The sequence below is a fragment of the Dermochelys coriacea genome, chromosome 10 (genome assembly GCF_009764565.3).
Source record: "Dermochelys coriacea isolate rDerCor1 chromosome 10, rDerCor1.pri.v4, whole genome shotgun sequence".
Lineage (NCBI taxonomy): Eukaryota > Metazoa > Chordata > Testudines > Dermochelyidae > Dermochelys > Dermochelys coriacea.
In genome coordinates, this window is record NC_050077.1 from 13068595 (window position 1) to 13084595 (window position 16001).

General features: G+C 41.9%; 1 protein-coding gene across 2 annotated transcripts in view; it reads left to right on the forward strand.

Annotated features, from left to right (window-relative positions):
- The first annotated feature begins 493 nt into the window (after window positions 1–493).
- C10H7orf50 (chromosome 10 C7orf50 homolog) overlaps window positions 494–16001 on the forward strand; it is a 210391-nt gene continuing 194883 nt past the window's right edge. The window contains exons 1-2 of one of the 2 annotated variants that reach the window (XM_043494406.1): window positions 494–648; window positions 2754–2883. In XM_043494406.1, coding sequence (XP_043350341.1) covers window positions 2782–2883 — 102 coding nt within the window. In that variant the 5' untranslated portion in view covers window positions 494–648; window positions 2754–2781. Of the gene's footprint in view, window positions 649–1050; window positions 1408–2753; window positions 2884–16001 lie in introns of those variants that run through there. The other variant, XM_043494407.1, reaches the window with a different exon arrangement.

Consider the following 16001-nt stretch of genomic DNA (forward strand, 5'->3'; position numbering starts at 1 on the left):
ACCACAGAGAGCTGGTCTTCAGGCCTATTAAGGGCAACTTGCTCTTTCTTGGTAGCAGACTCCTCCTGAGAGAAGCACTTAAACCCGTCACTGTCCAGACAGCATCTCCCGTCCGTTTCCCAACGCGGGCTCCTGGCTAAAGACTAGCCGCCTAGGCCAGAGGCACGTGCCACCGGGGCCGCAGGAGAGCGTGCGCCCAGCGGCTGCAGCACCCAGCCCGGGCCAGCTCTGTGGCACGTGGTTTGGGAGGGGGAACCAGAGGAGCAAGGGGAGGGCAGGGAAAAGGCAGAGGAGCGTCGCGCAGAAGACGCGTGGCCGACCCCTAGGGGATGGGCGGAGCCAAGTTCCGGGGGCCCCTCCCACTGCAGAAGCTGAGAGCCCGGCTGTCTCAGCGCGCAGCGATGACGTCAACACAGTGCGCCTCCCCCCCCGCACGCGGGCCGGCCCTCTCGGAGCGCACATGCGCATACGTCCGGGGATCGAGGCGGGTTTAAGACAAATGTGGCTTTCTATTGGCCACTCTCGTGATTGACAAAGCGAAATCCAACGAGGCTCCCTCGCTGGCCTTCGAGAGCCAATGAGAGAGAGGGGGCGGCCTGCAGCGCCAACTCCGGGGCTCAGTTAAATGTGCTGAGGTGGGTGTGACAGGTGCGTGGCGAGTGGACTGAGGGAGTCTCAGTAGGCGTCCCCGGGGGGCTTCTATTCCAAGTCTCTTTGGGACGCAGAGCTCCCCGCCTGAGCCCCCGGGGCGCGGTCGCTGGGGGGGGGGAGTCTGCTCGGCTGCCCTCAGCCGGAGGAGCCTGAGGGGGCGGTGTGGGTGGGTCTCCGTAGGGCCTGGTGGGGGGCAAGAGGGGTTGGCAGAGCTTTGTGGGGGAGGAGATTCCTTCCGCTGGGGCCGGGGGGAGGGACAGGGACAGTGACTGGGGGGAGGGGCACTCACCAGGGGCATGGGGTAGGGATGCGTAGAGTGAGCAGTGCTGGGCCCTTGCCCGCCCGACTCTCCTGTGTTTCGGATGCCCATGCAGCAGGCGGTGGCCTGCTCGCGCTGGGTAGTCCCGAAGCTCTGCCGGAGGCGCTCTCTGCCTTGCATCTGCGGGGCGGGCGGCGGCGGCAGTGATGCCCAGCTCCGGGCTGAGCAGGCGGGGAGCTCTGCTCCGGTAGCCTCCAGATTCCAGGGCCTTGCGTGATAGTTTGGAAGAGTGAATTATTCCGTCTCCTCGTGGTTGCGTAAGCTGATTACACATCAGGCCCTGGTTAGGGTGCTCAGCGGACTGGGAGATGGGCGGTGCTGGTATATTGGCGTTCAGTCCAAAACGCCTGACGTATTGTAATTGACGAACACTCAGTACCGGGGTGTTGTGTTATAGTGACAACAGCTCTTACTACCTGTGTACTGAAAGGAACCCAGTGAGTAACCATTTACGGTCTTAGTAGATCTTGCTGCTCAATCTGTGATTAAGTACATACAACTGTAAACTTCCTTTCTTCCACACCCTTTCTAGTGCCTGATCACTATATGGGCCCTTCACAGGATACCCAACAGCCTTAGTCACAAACAAGTAACTGATAAATATGGTATAATTAAAATCACTAGTAGTTGACCATCTGAGGGTGGCTGATATTCTCTATTCATGCCACACTGCTGACCATAAAATAAAGTTGGTGTTTCACTGTATTCAAGTTACAGTTGCTACTAGATTAAACTGAAGCCAGCGAATATTACTGTAAATATTTTAGTATTCCCTGAAAAAATATTTTGATGCTTCGTTTTTCAAGAGTACCTATTTAATCACAAATCTTTTTGCAGATTTACAGATCAGTAACTTTTTGAAATGCTATTCTATATGGAAATTGGTGCAGAACTGGTAAAGCCTTTTACGGGAAATTCAGTCAGACAGGCTGGGTATTGCCTAGATGGCCTGGAGATATCCAGCAACTTTATCTTCTTTCACAGCCCCGTGAATGTTTCAGGTTGATGGTGTGGCTGAAATGCCTCTAGTTTTTAGTCTTTCTCATCTTCAATTAGTGCATCATAGATGTGGTTGTAGCCAAATGTAAGTTAGAGCAATCCATGAGGACCAAACCGGTGTCTGTCTGGCGTCAGATCCAGGGCTATCTTGGTTTCAGAGTAGCAGCCGTGTTAGTCTGTATTCGCAAAAAGAAAAGGAGTACTTTCTCTCCCCCATCCCCAGGCTGTCTGAAATTAAATGCAAAATACATACAATATAATTTTCTATTTAAATGCATTTTCCCCTCGCACATCATCCAAAATTGAAACATTTGTAGTTCTTTACATAACACAACTAAGTTCTACAGTTTACTAATTAGGCCTACCGCTTGTTTGTACATACCCATTTGTTGTTTAATTATTATATTTTAGTACTTTTCAAAATACCCAGTCCTAATTGGAGCCAGTTATGTTGCACATTCAACACTTTGCCTAATATGAATTTTGACCAGGCAATTCCAAATGTAGTAAATTATACTCCCAACTGATGCTAAATTGGCTGGGGAGCAGATGTTTTAAAAATAGATAAAATTCTATACAAATTCTCCTTTCTCTGTTATTTGACTTCCACAATTTACTGCCATTTTGATGCAATTCATTGTGTCAAAACCTCCTTCACAAATGGATTTGGGGTAAAAATTTGGATTAACTCCACTCCAGTGTTGTTTTCCCGCATTGTACGTTAATCAGCTCATACTGAATTCTAGCTGAAATGTATCTTTCTGTGTCTGTCAACTAATTTCAGAATAGAAAAGAATAAGAAAAACACAGAAATGAGGGAAGAAAAAAGGAGGAAAAAATCAAAACGGCGTGTGGCAGAAAATGAGCAACCAGTCCATGAAACTGAACCAAAGAAAAAGAAACAAAACCTAGAGGTAAATGCCCAAGAATGAATCTGTTTGTTTAGTTTGCTGGTACGTTGGTAATCCCAACGCTACAGAAATAGACAGGTACAATACTGGATCTGAATGCATTATTAGATTGAGTCCATGATGCATCCAGGGTGAAACGAAATTAAAACATGAATGGATCCATGGGCAGCTGCTCTCCAGGCATGTCTGTTTTTAAAGAGTATAACGGTGGCCTAAGTATGTGATCACCGTCTGTGTAGGGTGTTAATATGAAAGATGTCAGGTAGGGTTTAAAGGTGAAATGGGAATCAAGTGGTTCTGATTTCTCTGGGATAACATCAGATGGGAAGATAGTCTTAGGCTGTGCCTACACCCAGATACCATATTTGGAAAAATTTGAAAGATTTGTTAAAAATGTGCTCACTGCAGACATGGAAACTTGTACTTTCTGACAGACCAGAAGGTGTCAGCAGCCTCTTCACATATCGAGCACTTGCATATAAATTTTAAAGGAACTGAATTTAACAGCATAACAGATTCCAGTAAAAAGTAACCCCCACCTGCTGGAAACTTTTTTCTTTAGTGCACTACTGCATGTCATTGTTTCTTGCAAAAGCAGAGTTGCAGAATTGTTCTCGCAGGAGTGGTATATGAACGTGGCATTCCTGTTCAGCTGTTTTGAGGAGAAGCAATACTTCAAATGTCATGTTTTAAAATCTAATGGCTTTGATGGCACTTTAAGAGTCAGGCATCAAAGTTCAAGTTCTTACACTTATCAATTATTGCTTGTTGCCTCTGCAGTTGGGTACCTTGCGTGAATGAAATATTCAAATATAGATCTGCAAAGACTATGTAAAAGCATTCAGGTCCTGCCAATCAAATAATCCAGAGATCAAGTATCTTAATATTATAGATCAGAGAACAGGAAAAAAAATCCTGCCTTTTCTCAGGAGCTCTTGAAGTCTTAAATCCTGGTCCTGCAAACATTTATGCATGTGCTTAAAGTTCAGGGTTTAAAGTAGCATTGATCTGATTCCCCTTCTTGTTGTCATTTACAGTAAAACTTGTGGATGTTGATCTTTGGCTAGATTTTATTTAGGCTCAGTTAGCAAATGGGACAAGTATTTTGAGAGAGTCTCTTCGTGTGTGAGTAAATGTCTCCAGCTTGTCTGAATACAGCTACTGCAGCGTAGAGGTTATGATATAGCCTATAAGGTTCAGAAAAGCTGTGAAGGCCTTGTAGTCTATATTTCAAGTTAGTTAATCTGCCTCCAAGCAGACTGAGTGAGGCGTCGGCTTCCTTCTAACAGGAACCCCTTGAAAGAAAAATTAGGGAGTGTAGAATGTATAGGTCAGGAAGAAGAAGTCATAGTTTCAATTAAACTTGATCTTTGATTATGAAGAGACAATCCTCCTCCTCTCTTCACACTACATATCCCAAAAGTACGTTAGGGATCTAGCAGAATCCTTAACCTCCTCCCTCTGTAAAATGTACAGAAAAGTAACTCAAGAGCTGGGTGGAAACAACTCTTCAGGCAAAAAATTGTCTGTGATTTGGAGGGAGAATGCTAAAGGCAATTTAACAGAATTTTAACTATCTATAGTTTGTCTGCACAGCTAGCATCGTGTACAACAAACCCCTCTCCCCAGAGGGAGCTTATAAACCAGTGAAACTCAGACCTCAGTAGTTCAGAATCCACATTAGTGATCAACATTACCTCAAGAGCCGCGATCGTCTGAATTCATTGTTTCATTTACTATTTTTATTTGATTTTATATATATATATATATATATATATATATATATATATATATATATATATATATATATATATATATATATATATATATAATTAATTCTCACAGCAAAATGACTGCCCAAGTATTATTTTATCAACTACATTTGATAACATAGTAAAAGCATCCTGCTTGGTTAATAATTTAGACTGATTAATAATTAAATCACACAGTGTTTTAATATCAGAGCTGTAGGAGACACATTAAAGAGCCACTTGTGGCTCACAAGCATCAGTCTGAGTATTACTTGATAAACCTTAAGAATGCAGAGCCGTTCTGGACTGTTTGATGTCTTGTCTGATCAACTGTTGAGATACAAAAGTTAATTTCTGTTCATTGTACAGGCTGTTGCACTGTGGAAGGAGGAAATATTTATTAAAGAACAGTATCCTTAAATGCTATCTGAGAACATCACTAAGCATAACAGTCATGAGAATTACCGGAATTAGTGGGTGGCTTAGATATGTATGCAGTGTTAGTTTTATGGAGCACCATATAAGCCCTATGCCAAGATATTTTTTGGCATCAGCATTATAAACTGTAACTGTTGATACCAAGAAAGCATAACTTAGTAAACCACATTTTTATTGTTTGAAAGTACTGTTGAGAGTTACAAATGTGAGATACATTTTAACACTTTGCTTCAAAAATGGTTAATGAATATTTTTGTCAGTTATTTACTGGACTTATTTTGGGGGAATGCCCAATTTAGTTAACATGGTTATTCTAAAGTAATACCTTTGTTCAGCAAACATTTTTGGGGGATATGCAAAGTTTAGTAGGAAGTATGAGGTAAAGCAACCATACTGGTATCTTCTGGTCTTAATGTGTGAATCTGTAAACTCGTTTTTTGACATCCTGAAATAAAAGCTGTTAAAAGATATTAAGCCTTCCAGCTTTTTAAAAAACAAGACAGTGAACTCTCTGGCCTTAAGAGCTAATTCTAAGCCAAATCTTGTCAAATCTTCTATGACTGGTATGTTATATTTAAAACTGTGCTGTCAGTGATTTTTTTTTTTTTTTCCCCCACCACAACTTATAATTTTTCTTTTCTTGGTGTTTCCCTGGAATCTCACTTTTACAGTGTTCGTCTTTTATATTTGTGCTCTGTTTTGTTCTTGGAGGTTTACTTTGTTTAGGTTAGGGCTCCCCGCACCAAAAAAAAAATTTGTAGCATTTTTTTATGAAATCCATATAGTATTCAAGCAATAGAAACAGATAATGGGTAAAGACCTACTAAATAATTAAGTGTCGGCATGCAGGATTTTCTTACGTAGGTAGATAGTTTGATATATTTATATTTGAATTTAAATCTAGTATTGCTATAAAATAAAGAGCTGATAGACACCTTGCTAAATGTAGGGGGTGAGGGAGAGATCACCAAGAATTCCAAAAGAGTATCCAATAAAGCATAATGAACTGTGACTGTCTTTTAATGTAGTAGCTTTGATTCAAAGTGTGACTGTAACTTTTTGAATAGTTGAAGCAGAAAGGTTCTGACGGGGTACAGTTGCTTACTAGGTTCTTATAAAGAACCTTGTATGGAGATACTTTCGTCTTTTTAAGCTAACAGATGCATAATATACTACTTTTGGCACTGGAGAGGTTTCACTGGTTCATTAAGTCACTGTTTACCCATGATTTACTTTTAGCTATTCCAGCAGAGCATTTTCAGGCTGCAAAGTGGAAAATGTAAATCTCTAATTGATTTCTGTGTAGAGCTCCAGGAGGGCAAGGTAAAATGTGTCTTCAGTGACTGCATTTAGTATTACATTGATCATTCTTTCATGACATTTGTTCTAAAAATACTTACTAGCATAAGGCTAAAGCATTCTTTTTTGGAACAAGTTTACTTTTCAGAGTAATCCTGGTGTTTTATTGATTTTTTTCATCTTCTTGTTTCCTCCTTTTATATTAAATGGCATCAAACAATTCAAGTCTAAGCTAAATGTTTTCATGAGTGTTGTTAGAACTATAGTTCTAAATGACTACATTTCTGTAGTTGAGTTAAGTAGCATATTATATATGTTTTTAGTCTTTGTTCAGTCCTGTGTTTTTACTAATAGTTTATCATAATGTTACAATTTTATTAAAATATTTAGCAGTAAATGCCACACATTTTTCTATTATTTTTAATTTACCCAAACATGAACTTTACATGTCAGTTCTTTTTTTTGTAATTTATCAATATGATCATATTTTAAAACTATTTTTACTTTGAAATTGTCATCCTCAAGCCATATAGCATAGAAATAATAGATATGGGGAAAATGGATTCTAAGTTGTGCATTCGAGGTTGACAGTCATAATTTTACAGCACCGTTTCCCTCAAATTAGCTTTTTAAAGTTCTCTGATACAGAAAAATTTCAGTCTACTGATAAGGATTTCAGTATTGTTTAATATGCCAGCTTTAAGTTCATTGTTTGATGACATGAGCATTGCATGTTGCATCATGTGTGTCCTTTTTCCCACTTGTTCACAAGAATGGGCCAGGCAAACAGAGAAGCAGGATGGCTAATGATTATCCATTATACATGTGCAAAATGCCTAGATTTCTATAGCAAGCATTTGTGTATTCTGTGGCAATTACTTAGTGTGTCTGCAGAATACCAGGTCACTCACAAATCACTTACCATGAATGTGCTTCTCTTTTTATATACGTATACAAACAATGGACAGGATTTTCAAAAGGGACTGTTGATTTTGGATGCCTCAATTTCTGCATGCCCGATTTCAAGAGAGGTGTGCTCAACACTTTTTAAAAATCCGGCCTCTTCAAGGTTGTCAGTTTCAGGGAGCGCTGCACTTTTAGACTTCTTTTAGCTGAGCTCAAATGAACACGTTTGGGGACAGGTTTCACTGCTTTCACATCTCTCTGGGTGCAACCATGCGTTTCTACCGCTCCTAGTCTGTGTCTCTGGGTTGCAGCTCCCATTTCCCAACTGTCATAAACATGACAGGGCCCAACTGGGTTTGGCAGCAGTAAGCCACTGTTCCTCCGGGAGCCTGTGAGAATGACTAATTAAAGCAACTCAAAATCAGCTTCTTCAAAACAAAACATTATTTATTCACCCAAGGGTACATGATATGCAGAGCAAAGGGTAAAAACAATAAAGACTTCTACACCTACTTTAATCTTTCCTTGTAGATTTTTGTAAATTACATTCAGCCCAGTTACCGCCACAGACTGTGTGGGGGAGAGCCTGCTTGCTACAGTTTCCATATGTCTCTTTCTTTGTGGGCAGGTCTACACTACAGCTTAAGTCGATCTAACTTAGTTTGCTCCAGGGTGTGAAAAAGACACTCCCCAGGAGCAATGCAACTTACTCCACTGGCTGGACACTCACAAGGCGGCTGGACCCAAATCACTAGACCAGTGTACTCCTAAGCTTTCCTTGGACTGAGTAAGTTGCACACAGTCTTTCTTCTTGGTCTCTCCAGCATAATTCCTGGGTACAAGCTCTGTCTGTTACCCCTTCCCAGAAAGGGGGTGTCTCAGTCTGGCAGTCCAAGTGTAGACCTCCCCTCCCTTCCCCCTGGCTTCGTGGTAGTTTATGTACACCCTTTCCCAGAGCTCTATTCTTGTTGGTGCTCTGGGTTTACCGTTCACCTCTTCAGGGTCCTATGACAGTGAAGCAAAAGGACACAAGATTTGTGAGGGTTTCTAAACACAATTACTCTTTACTTTATATTGCACGAAATAAATATAGATCCAGAAAAGAATTCCCTGTCTGCATTTCGTCATGATTCTGGAGTGTTCTCTAGGCTTAGGTCAGAGCCCTCTGAAGAATCTAGGATTCCCCCTTCCTGCACATAGACTCCGTGAGTCAGATGAAAAGCTTTCTCTCCTGTGTCTCCAGTTTCCTTCTTCCTTGGCTGGTTTCACAGATAAGACCCATTTCTCTGTTCATGTCTTCTGCTAAGCTTCATATATGTCTCTCTGAGTCTCCTCCCCAACCTCTGTCTTTGTGTTCTTAAAGGGTTTTGCTGACACCTGGTTTCTTTGTTCTGCTGTTGAGGATTTTCCACTCTCCAAAACCAGGCTCTTGCAGAGAACTTGGAAAAAAACAAAAAACAAAAAAAACCTGGCTTTCCCCAGCCTTCAGCCATCCTGTTGTTCTGCTGGGACAGGTTTATTCATTAGTTTAAACCCCTTAAAAATAGTCTCTTTCAAAGATGGACTTGTAGGTGCAGCTTCCCTGCTCCTTGGCACGAGGTGCAGACAGCAGTTTGCAGTAAAGACTGTCATAAGACATAAGGGTACAAACAGTTCATCAAACCAGACTAGAATTCGTAAGTTGTACATAGATAGATTTCCCAGATTGTCTCAGTGGTCTTTTGTCAGTTTCTGTAGGAGTGACTGTACCACTTTTAACATAAAGATATATAGTTGCTTACCATGAAATGTGACTAAGCCCTGGTCTACATGAGGGTGGGGATCGACCTAAGATAGGTGAATAGCATAGCTGAAGTCGGCGTATCTTAGTTCGACTTACCTGGCTGTGAGGACGGCAGTGAGTCTACCGCTGCCATTCCCCCATCAACTCTGCTTCTGCCTCTTGTGAGCTGGAGTTCCGGAGTCGACGGAGCGCATTCAGGGATCGATTTATTGCGTCTAGACGAGACGCGATAAATTGATCCCCGATAGATCAATCACTACCCGTCGATCCGCCCTTAGCCTCACACCAAATCTGTGTAGTTGTTATGAAGACACTTGAAAAGAGAAATCAGCCATACCCCCTTGGGTATGAAATCAAGTTGCTCTTCATTCCTTAGTTTGAAAGCTGCAGAGGTTCGTCAGGGACATCACGTAGGCCCTAATGGTTTTCAGGGAAGAGCATTGATTTGCAATGTAAGAAAATAAAGTTTTGGAAAATGGTTTTTGACCTTTCTAGTACTTTGTGAAAAATATTATCACTGGCTTGGTTAGAGGAAGAGGAAAGGAACCATCTTTTGAGCTCAGATGATCAGAGGTAGCAGATATTTATTATTACAGATATCTCCTTGGGTGTTAATTTTCAGGTTTGGTTCTCTTATCTCTTTATCTTCAATGTATAATTAGTTTGATTTTGATACTGTTAAGCATTCTGTAGCTTCCATTGCCACTCTTCCCACAGTACCGTTTCTTATTCCAGCTGTGTTTATGTGAGAGGCATTTGAAATGCTTGTTTTCAGTTATCCAAGTGTTGCTTATGTTTATGGATTCCCTGCCCACCTCCACTTTAATTCTTAGCTGGCTCAGCATACCACAGCAAGAACAGCTTCTAAAAGCACCACTATGGCACTTACATTGTGCAGGTGTGGAACTACAAAGATTTGACTGTATTGTCTCTAATGAATCTTTAAGTCCTATTAAGAGAGGCCTTGCTGTATACAAAGGATGTATTAATCTTTTGAGTTTAATGATGGCAAAGACAATGTTTCTCCAACATTCTTTGAAGATTTATAAGGTTCAATAGAAGCAGGTGAAATTTTGCAGGAAGTAATCGGTCATTATTCAAGACTCAAAATTTAAACTAAGATCCTATAAAAAGTCATATTCATTCTGCTCCTAATTTAGTGTAGAAAACATCATTACCTCTTGTGAGACTAAGAAACATTCAGCCTTTTTTAAGTCCAAATTCTACTCCGAGGAGGTAAAAGGATGTTAAATGTTTCAGTAGGACCCCAGATTTGTCATCTCGTAGCACTATTATAATCTGGTCAGGTTCTTAGTAAATAGAACGGAGTTGTTGCTGTCTGTACTGCAAATGGATGGGGAAGGAGGAATCAACATATTCCTCAGATAAAGACAGTGGGAAAGGAATTTTATTTTCAAGATTCCATATGGGAAATATAAACAATGAAGAATAAACAAGTAGTGGTATCCCTTTAATCAGTGGAATAGCATGCAGGTGCCCAAACAGTGAGACATCTATTTCCCAAATGGAAAAGGACAAAATCAGTAAGGAAAACATTTTTATTTTCAAGTTCCTGAGGGGTTATTACAAAGGCCAGTGGAGAGTTATTTCTATTAAATAGCACAATAACAAAAAACCCATAAGTAATTGTTTAATGTCACTGTTTTCAGTATAATGATGGAAAGATCTATGTATAAAGATATTCATTGAGCTGTGGAAATAAAGGCATGGTATTGGTGGATAGCTGAAGAGTTACCTGTGTGGTAGTGATGAACATGTTGCCAGTGATTAGGTACCCTAGGTTACCGGTGGCAGAGTAATGAACGTGTTTAATGAATCTGACAGACAATTAAGGTTATACTTTCAGGATGAGGCTACTCTATCAGAGCGTATTCAGTCCTTTTGTCACCTCACTAATTCATACTAAAAGCAATGTGAGAGCTTAATGAGTGTGTTTGCAAATCATTTACAACTCTCCTATTCTTCTGCTATTCTATCCCCTTTAATATGAGGCTTATTTTGTAACCTTCAAAAGAAGTGTTTCCCCTTCCATGGCTTGTTACAGAAAGAGAATGTAACTGCAAGTGAGATGGTCCAAGGCAAGGTTCCTATTGCCTCAATACTGATACGTGGGTACATATCAGCTCCTATGTAAAACCTTTAGAAGCATTGCTGCACAGGGATGCTAGTTCCAGCTCTTCCTTCACTCACTCAGTCATCAACTACCACTCTCAATCCTGTACCGTATGCTTCAGTATTGTCTTCGTTTCATTCTTCACTTGTTTGTGGGGGGAAGTAGTACATCAGTCCAGATGTGCTGAGAGAGGGAAAATGAGTTATTTAAAAAATCTCTAAATTCTTTTGCTAAATTATTTCACAGTGCGTTTATTTTTTAAAACTGTGAAGACTTATTGACACCGAAAAGTTTATAAAGAATATTAGGCCTTTTGTAAACAGACAAGTCCAAGAAAGTGCAAAAAATCTGTCTCTGAAATACTGCTATGCATAGATTAGCCTGAATAATTTTACATTCCTTTGAAAATTATTTTTGTAATGGTATGAACATATTTCCCAGGAAAAGGATATTCACAGCTGAGAAAACAGTTGCTACTTTGAAGATGGTTTTCCCAGGCAAACAGCTCACGTCTCCAACTGTTTTTGGTATAAACATATTTAGTGTGCTTCTTAGTAATGTTTAAAGGAATTAAGTATTTCTCATTAGGTATTAACTGAAAAACTGTTTCATTCTACCAGGTATTTTCTCTTAATCATGTTTAGTTTTCTCTCTCTACTTTCATACAGTCATGACTACTTTCATGTAGTCAGCAAGCAGGGAGTTAAAATAATGGGAAGTGAGGTACAAAGCTCTCCCTTCTCTGTTATAAGCAGAGGGAAGGTTCCCCCCACACCACCTAGCTTGGGTAAGCAGTATTTGCTTACCTCATGGTTAAATTGCCAAAAGATACTCAGTTCTGCAAGAGATGCAGGCCTGATCTACACTGCAAAGATAACTTGATATAAGCTGCCTTGTGTCAACATATTTATGCATGTATCTACTCTCAGATTTGTCTCTGACAGATGTAAGTGTCCTGCTACAGTGATGCAGTAAAACCATGTCCTTGAACAGCGTAGAGCCATGGTCAACCTACTGAGGTTGACGCACTGCGACTGTGGACACTGCATGACCTGTGTTGACCCCAACAGTCTTCCAGCAGCATTCCCTGTGATAGCGACTACTCTGATAAACTCCACTATCCAGGGGCGACAGAACCTGGAAGACTCCTCCTCCGTTCCCCTTAACCCCCCCCCCCAAGTGTTTTTGAAATGCCTTTTCCTGATTGCCCTGCTTAGCAAGCACACCTAGCAGCTCACCCTTGATATGTGCAACTGTCCAACCAACTACATTGGCTCCATGCACTAGACTTGCTCCTGCCTTGAGCAGACAGGAGATATTGGATCTCCTAGGCCTTTGGGGAGAAAAGGCTATGCTATGTGGACCAGTCCTAGTAATGTGGACCTCTATGAGCAGATTGCATGGGGGATGCAGGTAAAGGGGTACAACAGGGATCAGCAGCAGTGCTACCTGAAAGCAAAGGAACTTCTCCAGGGATACCACAAGGCCAGGAAGTGCAACTGGTGCTTCATCACAGACCTGCCACTTCTACAAGTAACTGCATACCATGCTTGGCGGAGACCCCCCCAGAACCCTGCAGACCACTGCAGATTCCTTGGAGGAACCCAAGACAGAGATCCCTGCCATGAACAGTGAGGAGAAGGAGGTGAAAAGAAGTGATGGGGGAAAACCAGCCAAGTTGCAAGCCAGGACCTGTTTGAGACTGCACCACAGTTTAGTCAGTCCTGCCTGGAGAGCATGGATGAGCCTGGTGAAAGGAAAGGGGACTCGGGTAAGTGTACATGCATTTTTTTCCTTACAATCTTTTAAATTTAAAGATGGTGCCTGGCCCATCCCCAAGTTAACAAGGCAAAGATATCTACATTTCATTGTTTTATTTGTATGAGAAAAGGCAGAGGTACAACAAATAGAGGTGGAATTGGCAAATGTTTCATTCTCCTGTGGATTAGGCAGGGGTTAAGGAGTTTCAGAGCACTTCGTTTATGTACATAGGGATGTCCCTTATATCCTCCTGCGAGATCTTGATGAAGGTTTCACAGAGATGGTCTGTAACCCTCTTTCAAAGGCTTCTAGTTATTGGCTGCATTATTTCTTCCTTCGCAGCAGGACACTTCCCTCCCCACTAAGTGATGACTTTGGCTGGCATCATTGCAGTAAAAAGGCTTGTGGCATGTGGCCCAAGGTGGGTTTTGGATGCTAGTAGCAGCTGTATTGTCTGTGCTCTTGTGACCCTCAGGAGTTAGATACCAGCTAAAATCGCCTGTGGAAAATAGTGTCCATACTCAGTGACATTGCATTATGCTTGTAGTCATGGAAGAGGGACTGAAATTTTTTTGTTTCAGGTAATAGAAAGTCCACACATACCCCCTTGCTGCTGCTGGGCCATAGTCGCTATGGCTGGTCCTGGAGAACAGTGCTGAGGCACTCCCAAACTGAAGTGTCAATAAGCATTTATTAAAAGTGTTTATGGGAATAAGGGAAGGGAGTTCTGAAACTTATCTTTTCCTATCTCTTGTGACTGTAAATCCAATGGTACATCCGTGTTTTTATCCACAGCTTCTGGTTTGGCGGCCTTGAGGGATGTCCTCTCCCTGCCAGCAGACCCTGATGAGGAGGAGAAAGAAGAGGACGAGGGAGGACACGTTCTACAAGATCCTGCAAGCCAATCCTGCATCGGACTGTGAACAAAGGAGTTGGAAGGCCAATGTGACTGGTTACCTGGAGAAGGAAAAAGGACAGGAAAAAAGTCCCAGGAGTCCCAACTGGACTAGGAGAGGGAAACACACCAGGACATAATGTGCCTTTTCAGACAGGAAACACAAACGCTGCAGATCCAGGTTGACCTACAGGTTGAAAAATTCCAGACTCTCCATCCTTTGCTGTCCTTGGAGAACTCCATAGTCACTGATGCCTACATCCCCCAACATAACATATGAGGTCACGGGGCACAGCAAGGAAAACCACAGCTTCACATACACTGACCTGTGAGAACCATGGTTGCTATATGTTTAGCCACAATGGCCTACATTTGTGTACTCCAAGTGGACATAAATGTCCACTTTCTTTCTAATTTCAAATTTTCACCGCCTTTGTTAAAAAAGATTGTGTAACATTGCCTGTGGTATTTTTTGCACATTACTTTCCGCACTGTTTTTTCCCACTAAATAAAATTTTGTTTTTGGGAAATCACATAATCTATCTTAGTTCACAACAAATATTGCAGAGGTAGTCAAAGAAAACAGAGCTTGTAAATATACACCAAACACCACATAATTCATAGCTGAAAGAAGCTATCCTGTATCCAGTGAACACACACAGTTCTTAACAGCACCCAAAGCGCAAGACCAAGAGAACACTCCAGCACAGAAAACTACCGTAGCTGATTGTTTAAAGTTCTCTTTCAAAGCCTCCCTCAACCACACAGTTCCATATTGGGTTCTTGTAATGGCCCTTGTATCTGGCTGTTCAAAGTCAGCAGACAGCTGCTCCCCATACAGCCTCGCAGCAGCTTTCCCCCTTTGCCTCATAGATATTGTGTAGAATGCAACAGGCAGCTATAACCATTGGGATATTTTTGTAACTGAGATCCAATCTTGTAAGTAAACACTTCCAATGTGGCTTCAGTCTACCAAAGGCACATTCAACTGTCATTTTACACGTGCTGAGCTGGTGGTTGAATCTGTTGAGGTGGCCAATGTATGACTTCATAACCAGGAGAACAAGGGGCAAGCCGGGTCCCATAGAATTCTTATTTGCGTTTCTGTATTGCCGATGGTAATCCACCTGTCAGAAAAGAATGTCCCTCCTTGCAGCTTTCTGAACAGTTCTGTATTCTTAAAGATGCAGGCGTCATGCACATTTTGTGACTGTCTCGCATTGATACTAGTGAAGTGTCCCTGGGGATCCACCAATGCTTGCATAACCATAGAAAAGTAGCCCTTTCTGTTGATGTACTCTCTGACAAGGTGGGCTGGTGCCCAAATACGGATATGCATGCTATCTATGGCCCCACAGCAGTTCAGGAATCCTATTGCTGCAAATCCATCCACTGTTTCTTGCCCCTTGCTGAGACTCTCAGTCCTTTGTAGCAAGAGACATTAATTGCTCTATATACTTGCATGACAATGACCCGCGCTGTGGGTTTTCCAACTCCAAAATGATTTCCCACTGACTAGTAGCAATCCAGCATTGCAAGCTTCCTTTCACTTACTCCTCTACTGTCAGTGCAGCTCTCGTTCTGCTGTCTATAAGTTGGAGGGTTAGGATGAGATCAACACACAAATCTAGAATGTGGCCTTTTGCATCTGAAAGTTCTTCAGCTACTGCTTGTTGTCCCAAACCTGCATTATGATGTAATCCGACCAGTCGAGTCATTTCTCAGGCACAGAAGTGGTGCTCCACTGTCTGCAGCTGCTCTTTGAATGCCACCAACCACTGTGAATTGTTTTGGCTATTTCCCTCAGCAAACTGTCCTTAAAAGTAATTGTCACATCTCCCAGTGCTGGGGTACTTCCTGCTGATCTGCAAATACAGGAGAAGCATGTGTCCTGTATCTGCGATGTTATGAGAATAGTGCAGAGCTCTGTGGGCTCCAGACTTCTGTAAGAGATGGCATTCACCCAAAAGTGCTGTGGGGTTTTGTGGGATCTTTGGGAGGAAAACGGTATGAAAATTATGGGATGAAGAAAGTTGCATGCTGGGAGCTTGACCCTAAGCGCTTGGAGATCACTGGACAAGTAATTAGTATCCTGCAACGCATTGTGCAAATTTACCAAAAGGCATTGTACCAGATAGCAGCATGTGGTGTACT